The sequence below is a fragment of the Lepidochelys olivacea genome (genome assembly GCF_965140295.1).
Source record: "Lepidochelys olivacea isolate rLepOli2 genome assembly, chromosome: 7".
NCBI classification, from domain to species: Eukaryota; Metazoa; Chordata; order Testudines; family Cheloniidae; genus Lepidochelys; species Lepidochelys olivacea.
Window position 1 is genome coordinate 85,693,005 of NC_140417.1, and position 26,191 is coordinate 85,719,195.

At 41.7% G+C, this 26,191-nt stretch overlaps 1 protein-coding gene across 3 annotated transcripts; it reads right to left on the reverse strand.

Moving 5' to 3' along the window:
- Positions 1–112: 112 nt before the first annotated feature.
- Positions 113–26,191, reverse strand: DNAJB12 (DnaJ heat shock protein family (Hsp40) member B12). 3 transcript variants are annotated; one of them, XR_014712283.1, is made up of 10 exons: positions 26,005–26,191; positions 17,919–18,093; positions 16,261–16,406; positions 11,069–11,254; positions 9,170–9,249; positions 7,282–7,391; positions 5,205–5,377; positions 3,886–4,037; positions 2,400–2,445; positions 113–391 (listed from the first exon to the last, which is right to left on the reverse strand). XR_014712283.1 is itself a non-coding variant. In XM_084632931.1 (9 exons), exons 1-8 carry the CDS (start codon positions 26,135–26,137, stop codon positions 3,916–3,918), a joined length of 1,125 nt encoding a protein of 374 aa, XP_084489057.1. In that variant the 5' UTR covers positions 26,138–26,191; the 3' UTR covers positions 414–2,445; positions 3,886–3,915. The 3 variants fall into 3 exon arrangements, 1 of the variants encoding a protein (XP_084489057.1); XR_014712284.1 differs by lacking the exon at positions 113–391 and adding an exon at positions 414–2,287; XM_084632931.1 differs by lacking the exon at positions 113–391 and having other exon boundaries at positions 414–2,445.

The window sequence follows — 26,191 nt, forward strand, 5'->3', positions numbered from 1 at the left end:
AATTGCTAATGGCAGAACTGGACTTTGTATGGAAAACTGGCATATTCAAATTCACAGTATAATTCCCCACAAACTAGACAGACCGGATCATTTAAATTCTAATTTTTAGTATACAGTAGCTTTCCACACACAATACTAGAAAGCTCTCCAGCTCTTGCTGTCTGTGCCTGCAGAATGCTTAATCTCCATTGCCACTGCTGGTTGGACTTTGCCAACCTTGGAAGGCAGCAGTTGTGGTCAGCAGAAAAAAACATCTTGCATCAACTCAGCATAATTCATCGTTAGGGGGCATTCCTCAGTCTCACAGGTGACATGTCAGAAACGGTAACTGGCCTCATCTCTGACTTGTTTCCCCACTCATTACTTCTGTCAGCACACAACACAGCAGACCCTGAGGGGCACAAACGCAGTCAGAGTCTCTCACATAATAAACATTTATTTATAGATGTACAATTGTATAATTAATTCTAAATCAAGAAATACAGATTCTGTGAGTATCCTTTAGGATCTATGCTTTATTGCACATAGCGCTTACCATCCATGGATATCTACTTGAGAAATCAAAAGATTTGGTTGGATGGGCACTGGAGCAGGAGTGCCATTTTTACAAGATGTCAGCACCTTTTGCAAACATGAGTTGTCTCTCACATTTCCCCTCCAACATCTCTTAATGCTGGGTAGCTCTTGTGCCTCTGTAAACAGCATTTATTCCAAAATATTTTATTTCCACCATACCCCTCTCCAAAAATCTGGGGGATATCTTTTAAAACTTGAAATCAGATCAGATACACCACAGTCGTGGATAGTAAGGCTTGCAATGAACAGGAGGGCTCAGAACCATTTTGCTACATAAATATCCAGTTAAAAAATAGAGCTGGTCAATTTCAAACAAAGAGAAATAAACCCATCTGGCCTTTCACTTTTCTCCCAGCCCTTTACCACCTTACTTGGCAGCCATTGCTATTTTGATAAATTACACCATAAGGGAACTCTGAAAACTGTTCTTATAGGAAACGTCTTTAGGCAAAAATTAACATCAGGGTAGAGAAGAATCCAGTTTGTGCCATTAATGGTAACTTAGCTCATTCAACTTTTGCGTCTCTCACTTCATGTGTCAAAGAGATACGCTAGGTTTAGAATAACCTTGAGCGCTATCCTGTTGCTCTAATCCAAGTCCTGCTTGCTCAAGCAAGTAAACCTAAGGCTTTTAGCAGCATAATTTCTTCTTCTAAAATGAATGATGGGCAAAACCATTGCTGTAAAATGGGTAAAATGTAGTGTGATCTACACTACACTGTCAGATGCGTCAAAGCCCAATTAAGCAACTGAAAATTAATCATCCCCCTTTCTGATCTCCCCACCAAAACTTCTTTCACAAGAATCAAAGACTCTGTTTTTTTGGGATGTCAATACAGGTTGAAACATCGGAAGTGTTATGGCAAGGTAACAGCCATATTACAGTTAGCAGTCTGCTGGATGAGGAACTCTGAGTTCAGGAACGAGAAGAACAAAAGGATATAGCTCGTGGCAGGCCCTGTTTACAGAACTAATGCTGCACACTGATTACAAGGCAGAAATAAAGCAGACTCTGGAAAAAAAAGTTACACGCACACACACACAAACCAAACTGAACACTGATGAGCTAAGACCATTTACGATAATCCTCTCCTTGCCGTACAAGAATCCAGCACTCAGTTGACTGCTACCAATTAAATTAATATAGCAAAAACAAATCAGAAGTCTGGTCAATTTTAAGAAATCTTCTTTCTACAGATTTTGAGATTCTTTTATAAAAAAAACTCAGTCACAAAATTATATTTTCCTCAACAACATAAAAAAAATAAAATAAATGTAAAGTGTCATCAAATGACAACCTGAAATTGGATAGTTCTGCAGGGCTGGATGGCCCCCCAAAACAGGTTAGAGTTCACACTTTACAGTTTACTAAATTGGGCAGAAAACTAAATAATTTAATCCAATCCCTGCATAGTTTAAAAGTACAACATACATACAGCTATAAATTAATTCTAAATAGATAGATTCTTTTCTTATTAATTGGTTTTTAGTCCTAAAAAAATCTTCCAATTTCTCTCTCCGTTCGAAGTGACCAGTGCAATCATGGAAGGGTCTCCTTCTGCTTCACGGCTTGCTGCAGTTTGTTTTTTTATTCTACACTTGTTCTCATGGTTGCTGTATCCTAGGAGAGACTAGACTGTCGCACTCTAGTGGTGTTGGAAAGAAGGGGAGAAGACAGGCAGCTTTATTTCCTAACTGCTGCCTGCTGCATCTAACATTGGAGAGAGAGAGAGAGAGAGAAGAGAGAGGGCAGTTGTGCGTTGCTAATTCTCCAATTCCACTTTAATTTAAGGTTTGATTCTTTAAATATAAAAGTCTGTCACCTTGGCTCAGTGCACTTCGCCAAAAGTCTTCAGGCATTTCAAGAGTCTGGGAATAAAAGTGGTAACTGTGTCAGTCTCCAATCCATGGTAACCATTTAACAGAAAACACCTTCCCCACCCACCTCCCCAAATTACAGGTAACATGTCTAACTGAAAAATGCTAAAGTAGTTCTTTATTTTACAGCTACACTCTTCATTAGACCATGGATACACAGAGATATGCTGAGTTAGAGAGAGAGTGACAAAGTTAATTAAAATATTTCCATTTAATAAGAGGAACAGTTATCAAAACAGGGTACAGGGCATATAAAAAAAAAAGAAAAATCCCAAATGCAAGACACACTCAAAAATGGCAGACACCTGAGCTCAGAACGGACTTGAAGGACTAAATTTTCAAATGTGCGCCACTTGCCGAAAAACAAAACAAAAAACCCAACCCTAGCCCTCCTAACTTACTTGGGTACACAACTTAGGTGACCAGATGTCTGACATACAAGATAACTAAGGTGTAATGGGTGTGCGTGCATCTGAAAATATGGTGCTAAGTGTCATTTTGTTCCCCACTAACAAGCCCCTGCTTTTAATTAAATTTGTGAGAGATGGGGAAAGCCTGTGTGTTTTACATTCATCCTGTTAGTTGCTAATGGGTGAAGCCTCCTGCCTTTGCAAAAAATCAGACCTAATAATGACCGAGGGAAGAGACTCCATACCCTGGGCCAAATTTTAATTTATTTGCACACAGCACTCCTGTGAGTAATCTAGTGCTACGTTCGTTTATGCCATTTGAACTGCCACCATACCACTCTGGTTCATCAGGTTTACCACGCTATTGTGCTGCGAAGACACCATGAGTCTCCAGCACTCTCAGCTGGCTTCTCCCTGACTCCCAATTCAATGAAGTGAGTTACCTTTACAACCTGCTGCATAGAGTGAGAGTTTGGTTTGGTTTCACTGAGTGTCTAGGGAAGACGACAGAGGGACATGAAACATCTATCTTACAGAAATCTCTTCCCTGTTATCGTATTTCTTCAAGTGCCATGGTACAATAAAATAGGGAATAGAGCAACAAAAACGGGCATTAGAAATGTGACTGCCAGTTGCCCAATCTGATAAATGCTTGATAAGGGGAACAACTTCTGACCAGCCAAAGCAAAAAGTGACATTGTCTCAAATGGATGCTTGACAAGAACTCAGCTGACTTGCAAACATAGCCAGGCCTTTCACTTTGCTCCCAGAGAGCTGACACCAGCAATGCTAAGAAACAGATGTGAACTGGAAGAGCATTTGAGGTGCTGGCATGCAAATTAAACCAACCATCCCAGTGAAGGTGTATATGCTTGACAGAGGGTTATGCTTTCTCCTTGTTACACATGCACATTGAGAGGAGAGACACATGGAGATCTAGATCTCAATTAGACATTTAAATAAGTATGAAAATCATTGATGTGTCATGCTTCAGTGTCACAGGAAAATCACCAGCTCGTACTTAGACCTCCGCTGAGTGGTCTAGTAGTGACTATCCATGCATAGAGGCTTGAACTTCAGACAGTCTGCTACAGCTTGGGGTGCCCATCCTCTGTGCTCTTTGATACAGATCTGAATCTCCAAAGTAACGTGCTCGATAAAGCAAGCCTTCCTCTGAAAAGGAAAAATTCCAACATTAAAAACAATCATTCACCAAGATGTGAAGTATGATGTCTCAACTCCTCAACATCCCATTGATTTCAATGGGAAAAGGATCTGTCCTCAAGTTCTTCAAGGCCAGATGAAGTACAGCGAGAGGGTACGGAATACCTGATGTCCTTTGGAACAGAACAAAAGTGATCTTTGAGCCCTTCAATGGCTCATCCTAAGGGAAGTTTTAGATATGTGCTGGGAACTGGAAGTAGCCCTAGTGTGAATTAAATGAGTAACATAAGGGGTAGCCTGGTAGTGTGGGAAAGAAGAAATATGGAGGATCAGAGTTTATCACTCTAGCTTGGTCCGTTGCATTGCTCTGCAGCAACAACTTTGGCTGACTCAGAATAGCAATGTCAGGGTGTCACATTCAGCACTTCTTGGTGAGAAAGATAATTCGCATGTTGTGGGGATCCAAGAAAGCTTTGGAATCTTTTTTATCCCATACAAACAACAATGCCAATGTATTTACACACAAATCCCAAACTGAGCATTAGTTCAAAGCAGCTGTAATCACCTATCATACAGGCATTTGAGAAAGGGGCCAATCGAGGGTGGAGTCAATAAAATGTTATCTTTGATGATAACTCTTTAGAGTTAAACAGTCATAAAAAAACCTTGAAAATGACGAGGATTCCATTTTTCACTTTGTAGACTCTCTGATATGGCTTGTTAGACATAACGGGGCTGTAAAGATATACACTTCGTAAGCACTAAATCACTTTTTTCTAAAATGAAATGATAACCCCAGGGCAATAAGGAAACATCAGGAAACTCCTGAGAGTCTCCTGGCCCTACCTTCCTGATCCCTCAGGAAATCAGAGAATTCTGTTCATATCCCACTGACATGGCAAAGGAGCTCCACAGAATGGATCTGCTACACTGATCATTTCTAGAATATTATTGTTTAAAAACATTATACGGGACAGAGGTGACCGATTTGTCATCAAACCGTTGAAGACACAGGGCCGATGGGCTGCCTCAGGTCCTACACAGCAATGAAATTATGATTGAACTATTGGAGATTTATGTATCTCAGTTCCTCCTTAAGGACTTTTTTCTAAAACAAATCAGACTTTTAAGAAAGTGTCCTCAAAAGGTTTCCATTCCTCCCACCATGCCACTCACTTTGTTGCTTTTCCTTCCAGCAGTTATTTCTGAGGTTTGCAATGTAATCGTCTTCCACGCTCCTCTCAACATTTTTCAGGTTTGTACCAGTGTACTCTTCTACAAAGTTCTCAGCTACATAGTAAGCTACTTTCAAGTGCTCCGTCACTCTCCTGTGTATGTGACCCACAGACCTAGTCCAGGGAGAAAAGCCAAAATAATAAATGTTATTCAAACACAGAATAGAAATTTGTGGACAAGCAACAACTAATAAGCATTATTAATCTACTCAAAGGACATATCCTTCCTGTACACTTGCTGTTTTGGTAAGGAGAGTTTTATCTCTGGTGGAATGGACATAGTGGAACATTCTACCAGGTGGAAATAAAACCTACCTACCCAACCAATCAATTCTTCCCTGAGCTACATGGGTGTGCTTCAGAACATTGGTGTATCTTGGGTGTTGACTGCCAGAGGACTCCATATATGTTTTAGAATTAAGTGCTCATTACAATCTTCAGCAGCTAGTGTTTGAAATACTTTTTGCTACTTCCTTCCCAAACACACAGCCCTTCTCCTTCAGGATGTGCCCCAAAGATGCTGTGTGTGTCTGGTTATGAATCTCTGAAGCTGATGGATCTCGAGCTGAAGACTAAGACAAACCAGTATTTCAGAAATATATTTGTACACAGCATGAAGTCAGAATGTAGGTCAAAGTAGAACAAAGACACTGCTGATAGCTAAGCTTGCTCAATAGGGCTGTCTGCTTGATGAATACAGACCCTCAGCTCCTCTCACTGCAGATTACTGTTAACCCCAAGAGTGACACATTGCTCTACCTAGCAACATGCCGCAGTATCCACTATTGCTGCAGGAAAGGAGCTACGTTCCCCTCTCCCCGTACCCTCCTCCTCTCCAATTCCTTCCCTCTTTATTCAAGACAGAGCCAGGACAGAGAATACCTCCAAAAGGTATTCTCTTCTGATTCACTGACCAGACACTTCAGACAGTGCAGATATACAAATACATCCCTCAGTAGGGTCACCCAGATATACTAAGCAAGGGCTTGTCTAAACATGAGGTTGATCCTGATTAACTTAATGCGTTGGCAGACTTATTTCAGAACAAGAGTGCCTTGTTCCTGTTTAGCTTAATGTAATTTGAAAAAAGGGAAACCTAAGCATACCCTTCTTGCCACTCAAAACAGAGCCCTAGGTTCTTCGCAAGCTTGAGCCCCATGCCTGTGTGTTATGTCAAGAAAGGAGATGACATTTTGGGCACATGTGAAGAGAATCAAAGCATATATCATTTGACTGTAAAAACCAGAGGAGGAACATGACCTGAGGAGCCTATAACCGAGTTAGACAAGCAATACAATTCTGAAATGCCTGGTGGCATGTGTCTGTCTCCTAACGTGGCTGTTCAAGGCCAGGAAGACAGCCGGGCACGAAGAACATCTCTTGAATCCCAGCTTCTTCTTTTCTTCAGTCCCAACATAACCCGGAACTGGGCTACTAAATAACTAAACTATCTATATTTATCACTTAACTAAATTATCATGACAGCAAGAATGGAAAAAAACTGGATCTGAATGGACTGGAGTAGTTCACATCCATCTGGCACAGCAGATAGAAGGAACTGAGGTAGTAGAGGGCACTGCACCTTCTTATATATCCTCAGAACATTCAGAGACACCAACAGCAGAGGAAGGAGGGGGTGCGTGAGTGCTCTAATGGCTGCTTCTTGGAGAAGGTTCTACTGTTAGGCACCATGAGGTGGCACAATATCCATACGTGGGAATATGCATAGCCACTCAAAGAAGAAAAATGGGATTAAAGGGGTTTATTTTTGCTCATTGATAATGGGTGCTGGCAGATCTCCAAGTCATCCTTCTCAACAACTACAGGTGTTACACAATGTTATGGGGCATGTGAAAGCAAGAGGAACATTAGGAAAGGAAAGGAAACAAAACATACCAAAAAGTGAAAATAAAACACAAAGATCCCAACCACTAACATACCAATTCTTGTTTCCAATTTCTCCTCCCGTTCCCAGCCCACCCCCAAGCTAAATATATATGAGAGTTATGGGTACTAACGGCCTGTGGCTCAAACTGTAAGGTGGACTGGAGACCATCATCTGGCTGAGAGCTGAAACAATGATCAGGATGAGAATAGGCATCAGCTGGACAAACAACCCAAGGCCACCCTAAGGGGGAACAGAAATATACAATGGAATGTCATCAATAAGTTTACATGCATAAGATTATTTAGCATCTCACCCTCCCTTGCAAACCCAATCATACTGTGTCCTTGATCCCACTGATGTGAGCGGGAAATGTGTTTTGCATTTTGCATTAGTCAAAGACGCAACAGGACTGACTGTTCAATGAGGTTTAAAAATAAAAATAAGAGTAAAGAGAACACTTCCAAAGCAGCTTGTGGGGATTTCACTGCCCAGTGATTCCCTCCAACAGTGATGGCAGTCATGGGGTTAAATCCCTGAGCATTACTTTGAAAGCATACCTGAAAGTACTGAAGCCATGCTACACATCCCAAACAACCATCACGTTTTTGGGGGGGGTGGGAAAAAAAAGCCTTGAATGTGAGTTTGGAAGGACTCATGACATTGTTATATTTAAAGATTTCTAGGACAGTTGCTAATGCGTATTTCATATCCATGTCAGTCTGTAGAGACTAGTACCACAGCACTAGATAGATTCCTTAGAAAGTGCTCCCCCTTTACAATGATATGCAAGATGAGTTTGCCTCCCTTTCTGCCTCATCTCTTAAATTCCCTCCCCACTCTAGTGCAGAACATCTGGCCCCAAAGACCTAAGAAAAAGCACCCAATACCATTTTTTAAAATATACTGTAGATCAGCCCAGAGATTAATGATCTATACTGCTGCGAAAGAGATCTGGGTTAGCTCTATGGCCCCTCTGTCTTATTTCCCTAACCAGATGGGGCTGGGAGCATTGTAGAAGCAGTACATTTGGCCTCTGTGACAAAAGGAGGCACAGAAATGCCTCCTGTCACTATAAAAGTGTCTTCCTTGACTAATTAGAGAGAGGAACAGATTGGAAGTCCCGCCCTGTCCAGTGCTCAGTGGAAAGGTAGTGGCATGGTAATTTGAGATTCAGGAGCAAGAAAATCTCAGAGTTCAGAGAGAGGTTGGGGACAGAAAAGAAAAATTGGTAGATCTTTAAATTTTCTGTCTCTTGGTTTCATCAAGTCTGGAGGTCCCTTCTCTACCACTCTGGTTTTGTATTTTGTGAGAGTCCATGCGTTCAACAGGTCTGGTTCACAAAGTGTCCCTGAGAAGATCTGGGTATAGGAAAGTCATTGAATAAGACAGATGTTTTGACTAACCATCCCCCTCTAAGAAAATGATCACAACACCCTGTTTATTTTTCTGGCATTCTTAGATTATAACAGCTTCAAATGGGCCTGAAGTTAACACTGTGGTATCATGCAACAAGCAGCACATCCTGGGTAGCAAAATGAGGAGGAATGGGTGTAGATGTTATGAGGACTCACATATAAGGTGGGTAAACCCTCCACTATTCAGTTAATTTCTGCTCATTGTTTCAAGAGAAATCTGACTTTTGGAATTAAGTGTTTAGGTAAAAAAGAAACTTCAGTTCATGCTGCATTTGGCTGATGCTATAATTTTATTTCAATATGACGCTATGCCAAAGAGAAAATGACATTTATTTTCCCACTGTGTAAATGGGATCCAGTCTGATAAGCTGCATCTGCATATGTATGAAAGTCATGGGAATTCAACTGTAAGTAAGTTAAACAGGCAACTCTTCTAGAAAAAAAATAAACTCACGTGAGATTACAATAGAAAAGCACTCCACTTATCTAGGAAAATGGAAAACTAGGTGGCCAATTTCATACAATGGCTACAACGGCAACCTGTTTTTTGGGTTGCACACATTAAAGCCTTTTTACTTTCCCCTTGCTCTTGTCTCCACTTACATCACCCTGATGTTCTCGTCTGTCATGCCTCTGATGGTAGGTATATCGCATCCTGCCATTGCTGTATACGTGAACATTACCTGTGGGCAACAGAAATCCATTAAAAAGAATCCAGAACACGGGGACTTTCTGACAGCTAGCCTGGCAGATGATGAGATCAGAAGAATTGTGCACATGCCACATCATCCTACCTGATTAAGAATGCAACACATGAGCAGATTAGACATAGACATATCACAATTAAATTCAGAAATTTTCACCTAAGCCACCCTGTGATGTTGGTTGGAGTTTTAGCCAGGTGTCACCAAGTAATGACACTGCAGCATCACTCTAGAAAATAATAATGGAGGCATCTTTAAAAAGTGTACCTGACCAGGTGGGCTGTGAGGGTGAATGCCAACTCAGCAGGGATGATAAAAAGATTTTTTTAAAGGAAGAATTTGGATTCACTGCCTGGTAAGCATTTAAGAAATGAGTGGTGAGCCCTAAAATGAACAATGTTACTGCCAGAAAAGACTTAGTCCCAAGATGGGAGAGTGCCAAGCAGACCTGCCTGAAGGGTAATTGGTGGATGGTCCATACTATTTGTGTAGCCAAACTGGAGGACTTCAGGGCGGGTGGAGACATTGTGCAAGTCTCTTCAATACTGTGTAGTGTTGAATTTTAGATTATAAAACTAAGAAGTTTTTAATAAAATAATATTTTTTCCTAGTTTCCTGATCAGAAAAAAACCTGCTCTCTTTTATAATTAAGTGTAGAGTTCCTACAGCTGTCATCTTTACTTAGCTGTAGTTTTGAATAATAGAAATAGCCTTACTATTAACCTGTTTATGAATTCACATGGTAATGGGGAAGAAGAAATTATAACCAACCCCAATAGTCATCTTTCTCAGTTGTCTCAGTGGTTTCTCAAACACCTAGTCCATTACAGCTAGCACAATGAATACTAGTAAAAGCTTTACCAATGCTTCTGCAAGTACTTACTGTTATTGTGCTATTCCTAGGTAATTCCTCTACTTAGGAGAGGGAATAACACAGTAACTTTACGTGCTTGTAAAAGGAAAACAGTAAATATTTTAATGGTGACCACTAAAATGTGTACAAAGGAAATTAGGGAGACAGCTTCTTGCCCTGATCAATTTATATAGACAAGATACAGATTTACTTTCAATCTGAACAAATTTAAATCATGTACTACAGAAGTCCCTAAAAGTTCACTACGGTCAGATTTGGCTAGCGGGGGAGGCCATGACTACTCAACACCTCCTTGACACATATACAGAAATAAATATTTTTGATTGATTTTTCTGAGGGGAGAGATAGGAAAGTAGGGTGAAAGAAGTGGAGACTGATACCTGCTACTTTTAGTGTCTTAGTTGTGCAGCACAGCAGATGTTGAAGACGCAATTTGGGTAAGAGATCTCTTCTTGGTGTTTAGTGGCCTAGAAGTTAGTATATTTATTCTGATGAAGAGGGTTTTAATACTTCCTCAAAACAGGCTTGTAAAGCTAACGTAAAAAAGTGACTTAAAAATGTTCAAGACAAGTTAAAAAAGGTGAATATGACCAGTATGCAAACATCCATTTGAGGGTCCTAAGAATTCCAGCTCTGATGACACTACCTGCTGGTTCAGTATGCTATTTGTCCTGTGGGCTGAGTTCTCAGAGCTCTAATTTTAACCATTTAGGAAACTGAGATGTTTACATCAGTAACGGACAATCACTTGTGAAGGAGAACTCTCATGTACTTCAGCTGTTGAGAGGAACACAGCTTTCAGTATCACCACAGACTGCCAAATAAACCATTACTGCATTATTGTTCTGTCACAAGAGTGGCAGCAAAGATAGCTGAATGGAATCACCCTTGCCCACAGAGAAGATTAAAACTTGACAGGCTTACTAGAAGGAAATCCACCACCAAAGAACATGTTGAAGAGATCCTCGGGTGAGATGTCTGCTTCGAATCCACGGTGGAAGTCTGTATGACTGTGTCCATGTCTTGAAGGGTTAACTTTCTCATCTCCAAACTGGTCATATTGCTTCCGCTTCTCTGGGTTGCTCAATACTGCATATGCATTACCAATGGCTGAAATATTGGCAAAAAGGAAGCACAGTTAGCCTATTTCTCCTGGTAATACATTCCCCTCTTCTGAACAAGTTTTGAACCTGCAAACTGACAGGTCCCATTACATAGATTCAATTGTCAATTACCCACCCTCTTTAAAAGGTTATTTAACATCCCTGATCATTAGAGGAATGCATCTCTCGGCTGGATGCAAACAGAAGAAGAGAACAAGGTCATTTGATGAAATGATTGAGACCTTGATTAACTCCAACCAGGATCAATACACACAGTGCTCCTTCGCTCAAATCCTGGGGTGACAGAGATATCCTTCCAGATGAATCAGAAACTCGAAATTCCTGGAAGGATACTGTCAAGGATACTGGCTCTACATTTTGCTGAGTTTAAAAGTTGTTTTTTTTTACTTGAGACACAAGGTGGGTGATGTAGTAATTTTTACTGGACCAACTACTGCTGGTGAAAGAGATAAGCTTTTGAGCGACACAGAGCTCCTCTTCAGGTCTCCCCTATCTACCTAGAAGTTTCTGTTCCTGACTCTGCTGAATACATTTTTTTTTTAATGTGTAAGGATTAATTTTCAAATTAACTTCTTGAGCCATGCGAAAATATATACTGAAGCATGGCTTTACTTGGAAAATGTACTCTAAAAATGACATTATGCGATTCCAAGTTTATTGTCCAAAAACATAACTTCACAGAAGTTACAACATGGCTCAAATCACTGAAAGGCCCAAAGCACATAAATAAAACATCTTAAAGAAATCCCGGGGAAAGGTTTTGTCCATGCAGGTTACAGGTCTCAGAAATTTCCACATGCCAGAGGGAAGGGGGACAATTAAGAGGAACAAGCTTACATAGCATTGTGACAATGGAAAAGTACTGAAACTAAACCCTAGTCTCCTTTCTTCATGACTCCCTTCTTCCACTCTTGCCTCACTGTAACCAACCTGCAAGAATGCTTACTTGCAGCTTTACTGCTGCTAAATTTGCATTTGCTTCTACATTTGCATTTTCTTTACACACCTCCATTTGTCAACTCCCTTATCTACCTACCCATCTACCTGAGAGTTTCTGTCCCTGACTCTGCAAGAGTCCATTTTCTCTCATCATCCTCAACTACATAGTGTGATATGATAACTTATGAGTGAGGATATATACAAGTTAATTGTACTGGAGTTGATGGAGGATTTTTCAATATAAGCCTTGCAAGGCTTTCTCCTTCAGACAGATTCATCTAACTCCTCCTTTCCTGTTGATGCACATGTAGCCAGAGCAGCAAGAGGGCTTATCTATATGGGAAAGTTATGCCACTATAAGTTAAGGTTCAAGGAACATTGGCAGGAAATTCAAATGGAAGAATCTGAGGTCTTGGTTTTGTTTTATGTATGCACTTTTATTGACATTAAAACTCAAGAGATATTAGCAGTCGCGTTCCCAATAAGTATTTGGCACTGTATTGCTGCTAGCTCACTCCAAACCGGAAGTTTAGCTAAAGTGGTCAGGTTTAAATTTTTTTCCCCCCAAGTCTGCCAGATCTAGTGATAGGAACTCCAAGGGACAGTGTGGGCTATTGCAACACTGATTAAGACAAGGTCTCAAGGCAAAACATAGCACTTTATCAGATGTCACTGGGAAGATGAATGTTAAGGCATCAGCTAATACATCAATGTAAGAAAAAAAACCTAAAATTCGCACTACATATTTTCCCTTCATCCTCTGGAACCAAACAGCTGGGCTTTAATGGGCATTATGAGAAAAGTGTTAACATCAGAGGCATAATGGAATGGAGAATCAATGAGACATGGCTTTGAGGAGAGATAACCTGACAGTTGATAGCCCAGTAATGGAGGATAAAGTGCACCTTGCTTAATGCAGTTTTGACATGTAACTTGCGTCTAAGCCTTCAGTAAATATGATTATTTAAGATTACTGGTGAAGAAACCTGCCTTTTGCCACTGTTCAAGGATTGAAGAGTAAACTGTTGAAGAAAGGTTTATGATAGCCACTATGTGGATGTCTGCACACATATGCAGATTTGACCTGAACCCAATGCATAAAAGGTCTCTCCCAGGTGGCTAGAGGCTCAGCCCACTATTTGCTAATGGCAATACACTTATCAGTCATAGACTTAAGAATTAATAGGCCTGAACAACCCCTGCCTCTGACTTTTGCTCCTCAATTTATGCCTATTTTTTTAAAAAAACATACCCTAATATCAAACAACATTGCAGTATACACTTGAAAATAGACTTTCCAACTCCCACCGGAACCTCATGTATTTCGCTAGCTAGTTGAAACCGGACATGATACTTTTTTCTCACCATCGCCCCTAGAAACTCATCCTAAACTCAGAATCAAGCTTGGTGGCTTTCTTCTTAGCCAACATCACCAGTATTAAACACTCTGCAGGTCAAATTATGCCTTCAGTGACACCTATACAATCCCACTGGCTTCACTCTGATTTGAACAGGTGCCACCAAGAACATAATTTGGCTTGCACAGTCTTTATTATTGGTGGTCATGAGTGAGAAGGACACCGAGGATGGAACTTGACTCTCAGGTCCCAATTCAAGGCAATGTTCTAGCACCTCTATGCAATTTTTGTGCTGTTAAAAGGACAGGAAAACAGCTGGAGGCCAACTCCAACCTCCCTGAAAATATTACCCTGGCAGGTGCAAGTTCCCTGGGTGGTACAGGGGAAGAAGGGAGGGTCAGAGTGCAGATGGCAATTCTGGGCTGCTGGACAGTCCTTTAGCAACTGCTGCAGCCCAGGCACGAATTAGTAGCCTTTGGGGTTACTCTAGTTTACACTAGAGGCCAAAATGGCCCCCAGCAGCCTCAGAATCCTAAACGACCTTGGCCACACCCAGCTGTGCCTCTGGAATAGGAAAACTCAGGCCCTAAAAGACTGAGGGCTAGTCTACACTATAAGCGCTACATCAGTGCAGCTGTGCCACTGTAGCGTGTCTGGTGAAGACGCTTGATGCAGACAGGACAGAGCTCTCCCATTGGCATAACAAAACCACATCCAGAACCAGCAGTAACTATGTTGGTAGGAGAAGTTCTCCTGCTGACATAGCACCGTCCACACTAGCGCTTAGGTCGGTGTAATGTACACTACTCGGGGGGGTAGCTTATTCACATCCCTGAGCGACATAAGTTAGGCTGACGTAAAAGTGTTAGTGTGTACAAGCCCCAAGATAAGTTAGGAAGGTTGTCAGTTGGAAAAATCTTATTTTATTGGTAAACTATGTCATTTTGACATGGCATCAGTGAAACACCATGAACATAGAACCCCAGGAAACTTTCACTAGAGATGTTTTTCAGAGTAGACCTACACTTAAATTTAAGGCTTAATATTGGAGGGAATATTTTCTAGTAAATAGACTTTTAAGCCAGTGAGCCCACCTTTTCAAGCGTTTGTTTTATCAGGCTTGTCTAATTTGATATTATCAAGTACTTAATGTATATAAAAATAAACCTATTTTTCTTAGCACACTGCTTTTTTCTACAGACCTTAACATAATGAGCTAAACTCATTCCTCATGTAACGCTACTGATTTTCCCAAAGTGACACCAAGTATTTACCTGGGCCACAATCAATTGTTGAGTATTGATGCTCACTTTGCAAAGTCCCCTGAAACAAAATTGACAACGCAAGCTTTCTAGTTCTTTCTGCTCAGATAAAATTAAGATGCAACATTAACACAAAAGAAAATGTTAAGAATCATGGAAATTAGAGGTGAAAGTTCAGTAATTTAGCCCTTATCCCTAAAAATCAGGACTACACCCTATGTTCTCTAGCGCTACATTTAAGTCTAGTTTTAAATATTCCAAGTGACAGGGCTTCTCTTGGTAAACTATTCCACAACCTAATAGATCTCATTACCAAGAAAATTTCCCTTTTCAGTGCCTACAATAGTTGACATAGGGTCTGAGAATCAGGATCTTTACATTTAGTTATGTTTTGTTTTAAGTTATTGGGGATTAAAAAAAAAATCTTGGCTGGCATTAGTTACATAATTGGTTCAGGTGCACAACTGAGTTTGTTATTTGGGGTTTATATATAGTAATTCCATTTATGATATTTTTGTTTAACTGCAGTATTGATGTGTCTGCTGAGAAATCTGAAGTCTTATTAGAGGACTGCTTGGAAAGCTCATTGGGTGGGAGAATTTAAACTATGTAACTGGTTTCTCTGATGCCAGCTCAGAAGAGGGCAGTTTTCTGCCAGACACTTTTTCCAAACCCCCCCCCCCCAACACTTGTGATAAATTCAGTTAAACGGTGTGCCTTTTAGAGTTATACTAAGGCACTTTCTGATACCTGCAGTTATAAGAGACAAGGGTTACTGTCCCAACTGCTGACTCCTATGCTACACACCCTAATGAGTCTGTAACAGGTTGCTGGTCCTTAGGTACAAGTGCACATCCCTGCCCTCCGTTCCAAGCCCTGTCCCTTTAAGACCGGGAAGGTTGAGGGGAGTTATTGTCTCCAGGAAGAATTCATGATGGAGAAGGGTCAGCTGACTAAGCATCATGTAACTGCTTGCTGAAAACTGTATAGGATTTCTTCTAGCTCAGTCTGCTGAACATGAGGGTTGAGGGAAGTTCCTTCCAGGAGGCCTAAGAGATAGCCAGGAAGGGCTACTTAGGGGAAAGATGTGTCCTCTTGCTTTGCAGTTAGTTGGTGGAAAGTGGACCAGGCCTTTTCTCCCCAGTGTTTGTATTATTTTGAGCCTTGTTAATAAAATGAGCCCAGAGGAAAAGGACATGAACTCAGTTGTTTTGGGAGCTTTATTCTACTTCCCTGGCTGGCGAGTTTGTTCACTGGCTTACAGGGTCCCCTCTTTATTTTTGTTTAATACACACACAGAAATTAACAACCCATCAGCCTTCATTTATCATTTTAGTATCTTTTAGATGAGGTTGTACTTAGACTGTCACCCCAATACACGACCGTCAGCTTGTGAGGGAGTTGAGTTCAAGAAATAGGAAACACGTTTTTACCTTTGAATGCTTCTGTAGCACCTGGCGCCTGGTTCTTATCTGGGTGAAATTTCAGTGCTAGTTTCCGGTAAGCCTTTTTCAGGTCCTCGTCAGAGGCCTCTCTGTTCACTCCTAGAATTTCATAGTAATCTTTACATTGCTTTACCCTAGAAGTTAAGAGAAATTAGGTGACGGGGCAGTTAGTTTGAGGTAAGGAGGCTTCTTACCTTTGTATGCATCAACTTTTCAGCATCCCTACATCCCAGTTCTGGTTAATATTGTCCTCTGAACTTTGGTTTACTCAATTTTGATTCCTCGGTATGAACCAGTTTATGTCACATATCTGTTTGCCCTGTGCTTTTATTACCAGGTATCTACAGTCCTTAAAGAACAAATGACTCAACCCAGTAAAATGACTGTGCCCTCAAGTGGCCCAATGTCACCTTGCATTGGTGTGGAGGCAATTTAAGAAAAGGTTTGACAGAATTAATAAGCATCACACCATGCTTTGAAACTCAATAAATTCAGGTTCTAAGGGCTGGTTAAGGGAAGCTGAGTCCATGGTTTGAGAGCTCCCCCCAACAACAGGGACAGATAGCAAGAGTGATCCCTCAAACGCTGGGACAGGATCTGGGGAAAACAGTTCTCTCGGATTCAATTAATTCACAGACCAAACTGACTTTTGAAATAGTCTGATGAAGATTTCCACAGGAAGGAAAAAAGCCTGTTCAGGGCATGGAGCCCTGTGTTACAGTGGTCTGGTTCATACTACTGTTGTTCAAGGTATATTAGCAGTTCCACAAGAACTCTCTTTCCCCCCAACCTATACAGCAAAAATTCAGAGCTAAAATATGATATAGGTCACAGAATGGACTCTTCTTAAAAAATGGATTAAGTAGAAAAATATCCAGAAGCTAATCAGCTCAAGATGATGAGTGTTCTTGTGCAATTCAAACATACCATAGCTTTAAAAAGAGTTTAGCAACTGATTATGCCTAGTTAGGTCTATCTGCTCTTAGTATTTACAGGGTGCGGGATAAATGCCAGCTGAAAACCTGTTTTCAAACAGTATACTGCACATACCAGGTAAACTTGTTCCAGGCAATTTTAGCAGGAGTTTTACTAAGCATATCACAACTTGAAAGTGTGATAGAATGGGAAACCACCACACAATACCACTACCAGGCTCTCATCAAGAGAGACTCAGGACCGGAATATCAGCAGGCACTACAAGTCAGGCCTGATGTGCACTGGCAGAATTTACTTAATATTAATTATCTGTATTAAGGTGCCTAGAAATTTGAGCCTCACTGTACTAGGCATACATATTGGCGGGGGGGTGGTGGTGGTGGAGGGGGGAACCTTATGCACAGGACATCCAATTCCAGCCAGGGCTATTAAATCCCTCTAACACTTTTATATTATAATCCCATTAACAACTCTCCAATTACCCAAAATTCTCAGATAATTCAAAGTCAATCATTACAGCAGCACACATCACACACAGTTTCTCCAGGTATTCAAAAATCTGTGTTTCTGCATGTTTTAAATGTCTTTGAAACACTCTGGAGAACAGACTGATACCATGCAATAAAACCAAACACCATTGGGGTAGATCATTAATGTCACCGGACAACAAACTATTCTGTCCTATGAAAAATGAAGCAGTGACTGCCTACCTCTTAACTGCATCCACCTGATCTTGGGTGTAACCTTTGTTAGTTTCCCCACCTGCCTCCCCATTGGCTGATGGGAAGTCTCCACTCATTTTCCTAAAGTGGGCATTTGTGGACTCTCTGGATTTGGACTGGCCATTGGCTGATTGTTCATTCTTGGTGAGGGATTCGATCAGCACTAAAATTAAAAACAATTGAAAAAGAGAAAAGTTTAGAGATCATCCAAATCACAGAAGCTGCATTGCCCCTTTACCCACTGAGAAAGAGGGAGCCCACTTCATCTCTGTCACAACCATAAGGATCCTCCATTTGTTCTTCCCCCTTCATCAGAGACGCCATCTTTTCAGCCCAGGAATGCCAGTGTTCCCACTGCTTCTCAACCAAAAATAGGGGGGCACTGCTTACTGATTCCAGATACTACTACTTCAGCAGGGGCAAAGCACACATCCTCCACAGCAATCCCAGGCCCTACCAGCCTGGGAGACAAGAGTCTGGAAGTCACACCAGGGTCCCCAAATTACTAGACATTTGCTTTCTCATTTTCACTTTTTCCTGCCTTTCCTTTAGGAACAATTATTTCCCAGTTTGTATTCCATCTTCAGGGAATTAGAGAATGGTACCCTTGGAACAAGTTCACCTCCATCCATTTAACTCAACTAACCTCCTGACTTTCAGTCCCACAATGCTCGATAAGTTACAATACAACATTGCTACCTACGAGGTTTAGAAAACAATCCCATGGGATAGTCACAAATTTGGTAAAAGGGGGAAACAAATAAAGCTTCCTTCTAATTTTCCTCTGTTCTAGAGACACTGTAATGATTCAAATACAGTATGTGCTGAATAACTTCCTTTAAGCACAGACAGCCACAGTACACAGCAACGGTGGTGGGGTTGTGACTATAAAGTCTAACAACATCAGATCCAGAGCACTTTGGTTTAGGGAACTGTGTCTCATTTATTTGCAGGAAAGCTATGAGATATAGAGAGGTTTTTCAAATTCACATTTTAAGTGGGATGTGCAAGTATTTTCTGTATATTGCTCTAAGGCTCTTCTGTTTTAAAACCTCTCCTTCCATCCTCAGGACTCCATGCTATGCCTACCACCTTTCAGACTGGGGCATGGCAGACATAATAATTTAGACCACAGCCCAACAATGCAGCTCCGTAATTGGCCAGAGCAGGAAGCTGAAGATCATTGTGCTCTGCAGACATAAAACCACCACCCAAATTCACTTTTTCATCTAATTTTGCAACGTTCACCTTTTTGCAAAGTATCTTTTTACTAAATTTCAGACAACTCTTCAAATCTGTAGTTTCCGTATTTCATAAGGTTTGTCCCTACTGTATAAAAAGTATACACACTTAATAAAACTAGAAATGGAAAATAGTATTTACAGGCATATCAGTAACTTGAAGAGGTTGCAATCCTTTATCCAGAATCTATACCAGAGAAGGACATTCCATCTATTGCAGTGCCCAAGAGTCTACTTGAATGCACATTTAAGACCTTCTACCACAGGGATATTGCTTTCTTTATGTAACAGCAAACAACATATGCAAGCCAGCAGCTGAACCAAGATATCATATCTGCTACACAGAGTTTATGTTTGGGCAAGAAGAAACAGATCAATAATCCTACAACCAATAAAGAGAATCATTACAGAATGAAGGATAAAAAAGCAAAGAACACTGAAGGCTAAGTACCTTGCTGAATTGCCTGTTGAGATTCTGAACCTTAAGATATTTCTTCTTTCAGAAAACGTTGTTAAATAGATCTGGCTGTTACAAAACTCCCCATAGATTGTAGTTTACAGGCTGCCTCTCTTGACCTTATAGGTGACACCAGATAGGCTGCCTCATTCTTTTTCACATTTCCCACACCAGTTAAATGCAGAAAATCTCAATTAGATTAGACAGTCCCCCTCTCTACAAAAGCAGGAGTGTTTCTTATATTACATTTTCAGATATGTTGTTCAGTTTAGTTTTTAAAGTCCCAAGCAAGAGGGCTACCACAATTTATTTTGTGAAAACTATTCCAGTCTAATACACCTCATTGAATATCTGGAGAAATTTCTTCACAGTCTAAATTCTCTCTCAACTTCATCTCACTACTCTTATACCTAGAATTCTACTGGATATTAAATTTATCTTCCTCCTTAATATTTACACTACTCAAATATTTGTAGATCTATGGTCCTCTGCTACTCCTTAGCTAATCTATACCTATTTAGCTCTTCAAATATTGTCTCAAAAGGCAATCCCTCCATCCCCCTTATTTTTTGTTGTTGTTCTCTGAATTCCCTTTAATTTGTCAATATATTTCCAGTAATGTGGTTCCAAAGCTGAATGTTAAATTCCAGGCTCAGCTGCAGCAGAGTCACATGCTGGGACTACTACTTCTCTGCTTCATAACATGGCTCCTTTCCATATGCATCCCAAAAATCACAATGGCCTTTTATGCAGCCATAGCACATCGCAAACTCGTGTCAAACTTGCTGTCCATTATTACCCCTGTAGTTCGGTCAGCATTACTTCCCAGCTTTCTCCCTCCCCATTAGCATGTGTGTTTAGATTACCTTTCCTCAGACGCTTAGCTTGCATTTTTTCAAATTAAGTTGTTTTAGCAAAGGCAATTAACAGTTGTAAAACTACCATAAGCCACTGACACTTTGTCTATGTCAGGGCTTCCATCATGGGTGGTGTTTTTTTGTAAAATTCCCTATTGTAGACATTAATTTATATAGTGATAGCACATAGAGAACCAAGTCAGAATCTGAGCTATATAAGAGCTAGGTACTGTTATTATTGTGCTAGGCAGTGTACACACATGGTCTACACAAATGACTTTTTGATCTTTGCTAGCACTGATTTCACTAACAGAGTTGTAAGTGAGATTTTTAGGAATCAGATTAACCATACAAAGTCTAAATTAACATCATGTAATTACAGAGACTTCAAGATTTCTCCCCAGCAGCATATTACTAGGCATGTCACAGAATGTAAAGAAAGAGAGCTTACACTCAGATATGGGCTGTAGGAAGGTGAGAGACATAATAATAGAATGGTTGGGGTTATGGTAGGAACTTTTAAGCGGCACATTAAAAAAAAAAAATAATGGACCCCTCTTTCCTCGCATCCTAGGATTCTAATCTGCCCATTTCCACTGACCCATCCATTATTCCACATTAAATAAGTCTTCTGTCTATTCTGCCCTACCCAAGCCAGATATTTAGACCTGAGTATAACTGCTCCAGGTGCAGGTAAGGATGCCCACACATGATGAGCAAACTGGTATTTATTCACCCTTCAGCATCTGTTTTCCTGATCAGCACCATAGCAAAACTCTTCAAGAAAGCCACGGCATCTCTGAGGGTGATCCATTCTTGCTGGAACAGAGCTTCTCAGTTTCTAGGATGAGTTTTTCCACAAAAAGATTACACTTTTTCCTGGGTAATTAGATAAGAAAGGTTAAACACCAACCTTAAGGCAAAAATCACATCTGAAACAGAACAAGCCTATTCATCATGTCTGCAGTTGTGGGAGGAAGCCAGACAGGACCAGAGAGAGGCATACAAACAGCCTAGAGCTCCACACTGGGAAAGAGTTCGCAAAACAAATGATCCCCCCAAGATTTTCCCCTCCCCCCCCAAAAAAGTTGAGAAATCAAAGCCAACTTTGGTTCTGTCTAAAAAATTTAGAGCAGGAATTCACACAAGTGACAATAAATATATACCAATAAAATAATTTCTTTCCTCTTTTCTTTTCCTTTTTTATTTTTTAACTATTCACTTCCTGGTCACTTTTGATAAATGTCAAAGGCATGTGTTTACTCTTTATTTCTAAAGCTTACACAGACACACATCTGGGATGCTGCATAGTTCAAAATAGTTAAACAAACCCAGTTCATAGAATCATAGAATATCAGGATTGAAAGGGACCTCAGGCGGTCATCTAGTCCAACCCCCTGCTCAGAAAAAAAAAACACAAAAAAGCAGGACCAATCCCCAAATAAATCAGTTCAATGGGCCAGATAGTCACTTGCAAAATAAAGCAGGTGAGAAGGAAGAGCTGTTTAAAAACAAAACAAATTAAACCCAACAATGTAGAAATGAGATGAATAGACTTTGCAGAGAATCCTAAAGATAGCTACAGAGGGATGGACTCTGGTGCATATGCTCAATGAGGGAATTCTGTAGCTTGGGTCTGTAAACCAAGAAAGCTCTACTTGCAACACAGCTAATGGAATCTCAGGATAATAATAAAGGCAATTATGTCTATTGCAACTTCCCCAGAGAGACATTAGGGGACAGACCATCACTTGTATATAGCACCCTCAGGCCTAGATCACAGAGGACTTTATGGAATCTCAGCAGTGCAGACTAGGAAGGGCCAGTAGCGTGAGACTGTTTTCTCCCACCTACCCAGGCTTCGTCACCTTATTCCTGTAGTGATATCATAATGCAGAATGCATCATCAGTCATCTCATGACCACAATATCATAAACACAGGGATATGACCTCACAGCCAGAAGAGATGCCAGGAGAAAGAAAGCAATGGGAGTTTGGAAAGTTAGTTGCAAAATACAGAGCTGAGTAATGTCATTTATCCCACCTTCTCCCTGCATGCAAATCCCTCTCCGTGACTCTCAAAGCCCACCCTGGCCACTGAAATAACAGGCATGTTACTAATAACTTGCTCCCAGAGAATGATAAAGTGCACTTCCATAGCACCTTCCAAGCGCTCTATAAACAGTAAGTCCCGTGTAACCTCTGTGAAGTGTATTATCCTGGTTTTACAGATAGGGAAGCTGGAGCAGAGAAAAAAATATCTTGTTCAGTGCCATTCACTGTGAGTCACTGAAAGGGCCAGAAATAGAACCCAGTAATTCTCATTCCTGACTCTAACCATTACATAACACTCTCTCTTAAGTAGTCTATGCCATCTTCAGGCAGGTCTATACTACAGACATTACAGAGCCATAGTGTAGATGCTTCCTACATCAACAGATAGGATTTTTCCCATTGATGTAGGTAATCTACCTCCCCGAGCAGCGGTAGGTAGGTCAGCTGAAGACATGGTGTAGACATGACTAGACCAGGGATCAGTTTGGTTTAACCACAGCACTCTGGGGTGTGAATTTTTCACACATCTGAGTGACAAGGCTGGTTTGATATACATTTTAAGAGTAGACTATGGTTCAGTCTCCCTCCTCAATTAAAGAGCATCCTCAGCCTTAGGATAGGGTGTAAAGCAGGTGTGAAATGTGGCCACTCTGGGCTGTCAAAGGCACAAGGACTCCTCTCGGGGAAAAATACGTAGGCTCTGTCTGCTGCTGGGTTTCAGTACTTCTAGGTACATGTCTACCCAGCTCAGGTAGACATACACTCACTAGCCCTGCTTGAGCTAGCACATTCCCAAGTGGCTATGGTAGCATGAGCGAGCTGCCCAAGTACAACCCCATCCGAGGTCCTTGACATGTATTCAGGCAGCCGTGGCTGCACTGCTATTTTTAGTGCACTGGCTCAAGAGCATATGTCTACCTGAGCTGTGAATCACACCCCGCAGCGCTGGTGGAAAACAAGTATGGAACCAGAGGGGGCAGGTAGAATTTTTGTTTTAGTATGTGTTAAACCTAAGAATTTATTCCAAGCATCTACCCTTATTGGGTGAAAGGTCTGGTAATGCAGGAATTGGATTCCAGTTTACCCATGTATGCTGATTATGATGGAGGCAGCTGTACTGCAAGTTTTCCTCCTCCACCCTACCAAAGATTTCAACATGAACTTGTTCCGTCATACTCCGGATGTAATCATGCCTCTAATTTGGGTGAGGAGCAGGGGATACTTTATCAAACCTTTCATTTAACACTCTGCTTCTGTCCTAGTCATCTACTTTCGGGGGGGGGGGGAGAGAAGGGGGCTGAAAATGAGCTCCCTGAAGACCACAAAACCTCTAAATTGTGTGTGTTTGGGGGTAGAGAGGGGGACCGACTAGATATTGCAATGAAACCGTGGCAGGACAGATGGATTTTTAAAAGATTGGGGTATTTTGTTCTGAGTTGCTTAAAAAAAAATAAAATAAAATCAGACAAAACTTACAACCTGGTTACGCTACCTCCATCAAAAAAAAAACCACAACACTGTTTACAAGTTTATTATGTTTCATTGGCATGACAAGCTATGCAAGCATTACTTAGGTCTTGTCTACATGGGGAAGTCACAGCAAAGTTCATAAGAAATAGCTAGAGTGTGAATTCAAAGCACAATAGCTGTTCAGTACTAGCTCCCTGTGTGGACACTCTTATTCTGCACTAAGAATGTCTTTTTGTGGATTTGGTTAATCCAATTCCAAAGTATGTACACAAGGAGCTAGTCTGGAATAGCTGTTCAGCAACAGTTTTTCTGCACTAGTTATTCTGGGCTTTTTCCCTATGTAAAAAGCTGTAAAAGTAGAAGGGACAAGATCCCCCAGGTAACTGTCAGTGATAGATAGCATTTACTTGGGACAGAACTTCACAGTGTCTGGTGTTTTTATTTCCAGTAATTATTTAACACTACTGCCTATTCCTGAAACAGTGGAGAACAGTCCATTCCTGAGTGAAGCTTCTATGAAACATGATGCCATTTCTGCTCTCTCTTTCCTTTCTTTCACAGTTTTTCCTCTCAGCACTTTTCAGGAAGAGTTTCATTATTCATTATTTAAATCCTCAAGTGAGAGCTTGATGGGAAGCAATTCTAGGCCCTATATATTGCCAAATAACACGCCACCAGTGCTACACCCTCAAAACCTACAACTCCATGTCCACATATAATCTGCCTAACATCACAATATTTAAGACACAATTTTCCAAGCACAATTTCACTCAGAAGCTTATCAAGTGTCTGTCTTCATACTTCACCAAACTGAATTAATTAGACTTTTTCAGCAGAAATACTGCCTTTTCACTGTTAAGAAAGGGACGAAGCTTAAGCACGTAACATTTTTTACAATAAAGGCTATTATATTGAGCAAAGATGCTCATCCTAAAGAAGTCTGAATCATCTCAACAGGAGTTGATCTTTACACATAAGAAGGACTCTTCCCTATTTCTCTATTATACCTCATTATGTGAAACATCACCTCGTTCTAGACTCAAACTTCTGCACACCCAAATCTGGTGTTATTTCACTGTCCAGCTTTAAAAGCAGTTTACATATTTTGTAGGTCCATAGTAAACCCACATTTTCAGAACACTTTACATAGAGGAAAGGACCCTAATAGAATGCCTTGTTTCCTCCATCACTTCTGATTGAGAAGTTCAGTTTTGGTCTGTCACACCTTTGGCAGTTAGAGGACAACATCACCCCAAAAGTGTGCAGCAAAATAATACGTACAGGATTGGGAAACACGTACTGACATAGGATGAGCTGCCCCATGCCTGGGTGCAAAGGCCTAGGGCAACACAGACAGGGCTAGGACAGCAGCTTTCCCCCGACCCCATTAGCCAGGCTGGCCTTTTCCCCTGGCAGGCTGGGGTGGGAGGAGCTGCGAGGGTTTAGGGGCACTCCAGAGGGAGAGGCAGGGATGGGGAGCGGTCTGTTGATGGGTGAGATGGGTCTGCAGGATGGTTGGGGGGAGGGGGAGAGCTAGGGGGATGGAGGAAGTTGAGCAGGCGGGGGCTCCCTAGGGGCAGGGGAGCGACGGGGTCTCTGGGGGCGGTCAGGCAGACGGGGGGGGGTTCTGCCGGGGGGCTGTGTTTCGCTGGGACGGGGGCTGTTGCCCCCCCAGCCTGACAACGCGGTGCCCTCTGGGAGCTGTAGTCCCTCAAGCCCCAGTAGTGTGGGGTTCCGCCTCCTGTCCCAACGCAGAGGGGCTCGCTTCCGCCCCAGCTTCCCCAGGACTCCCCGCGGTCACAACCTAGCTTTACCCACGGGGGGACTCACACTGCAACCCCCGCCGCCCTTCCTGCCGGGCCAGCGAGGACTCCATGTCCCATGAGTCCCAGCGCGGCGGGGCTCAGTGCGCAGGCGCAGTGCAGGTGAGAGGTCAGTAGCGCCGCCGTTCGCGCCGCAGGCCCCGGCTCCCCCGCGCCCCGGACCCCGCTCACCGCGGACTCGCTGGGAGGGGTAGAGGCGCTGGGCCTTCTCCAGGAAGCGGAGCGCCTTGTCGGGCTGGCTGGCCTTGATGGCGGCCACGGCGATGGCAATACAGCGCTCCGCCTCGTCCCTGTTGGACTCCATGGCGGCGGCAGTGGCCGAGACGGGAGGAGGGGCCGGCGCGCGGCGATGGCGTCA

What these genes read in the sequence shown, in the direction of transcription:
- DNAJB12 (XM_084632931.1), bottom strand. Translation starts at nt 26,137, where the DNA reads ATGGAGTCCAACAGGGACGAGGCGGAGCGCTGTATTGCCATCGCCGTG. An exon ending in TGCTACAGAAGCATTCAAAG is followed by an intron (nt 11,255 to 16,260) that starts GTAAAAACGTGT and finishes CCAATATTTCAG; the next exon opens with CCATTGGTAATGCATATGCA. An exon ending in GACGAGAACATCAGGGTGAT is followed by an intron (nt 7,392 to 9,169) that starts GTAAGTGGAGAC and finishes GTTCCCCCTTAG; the next exon opens with GGTGGCCTTGGGTTGTTTGT.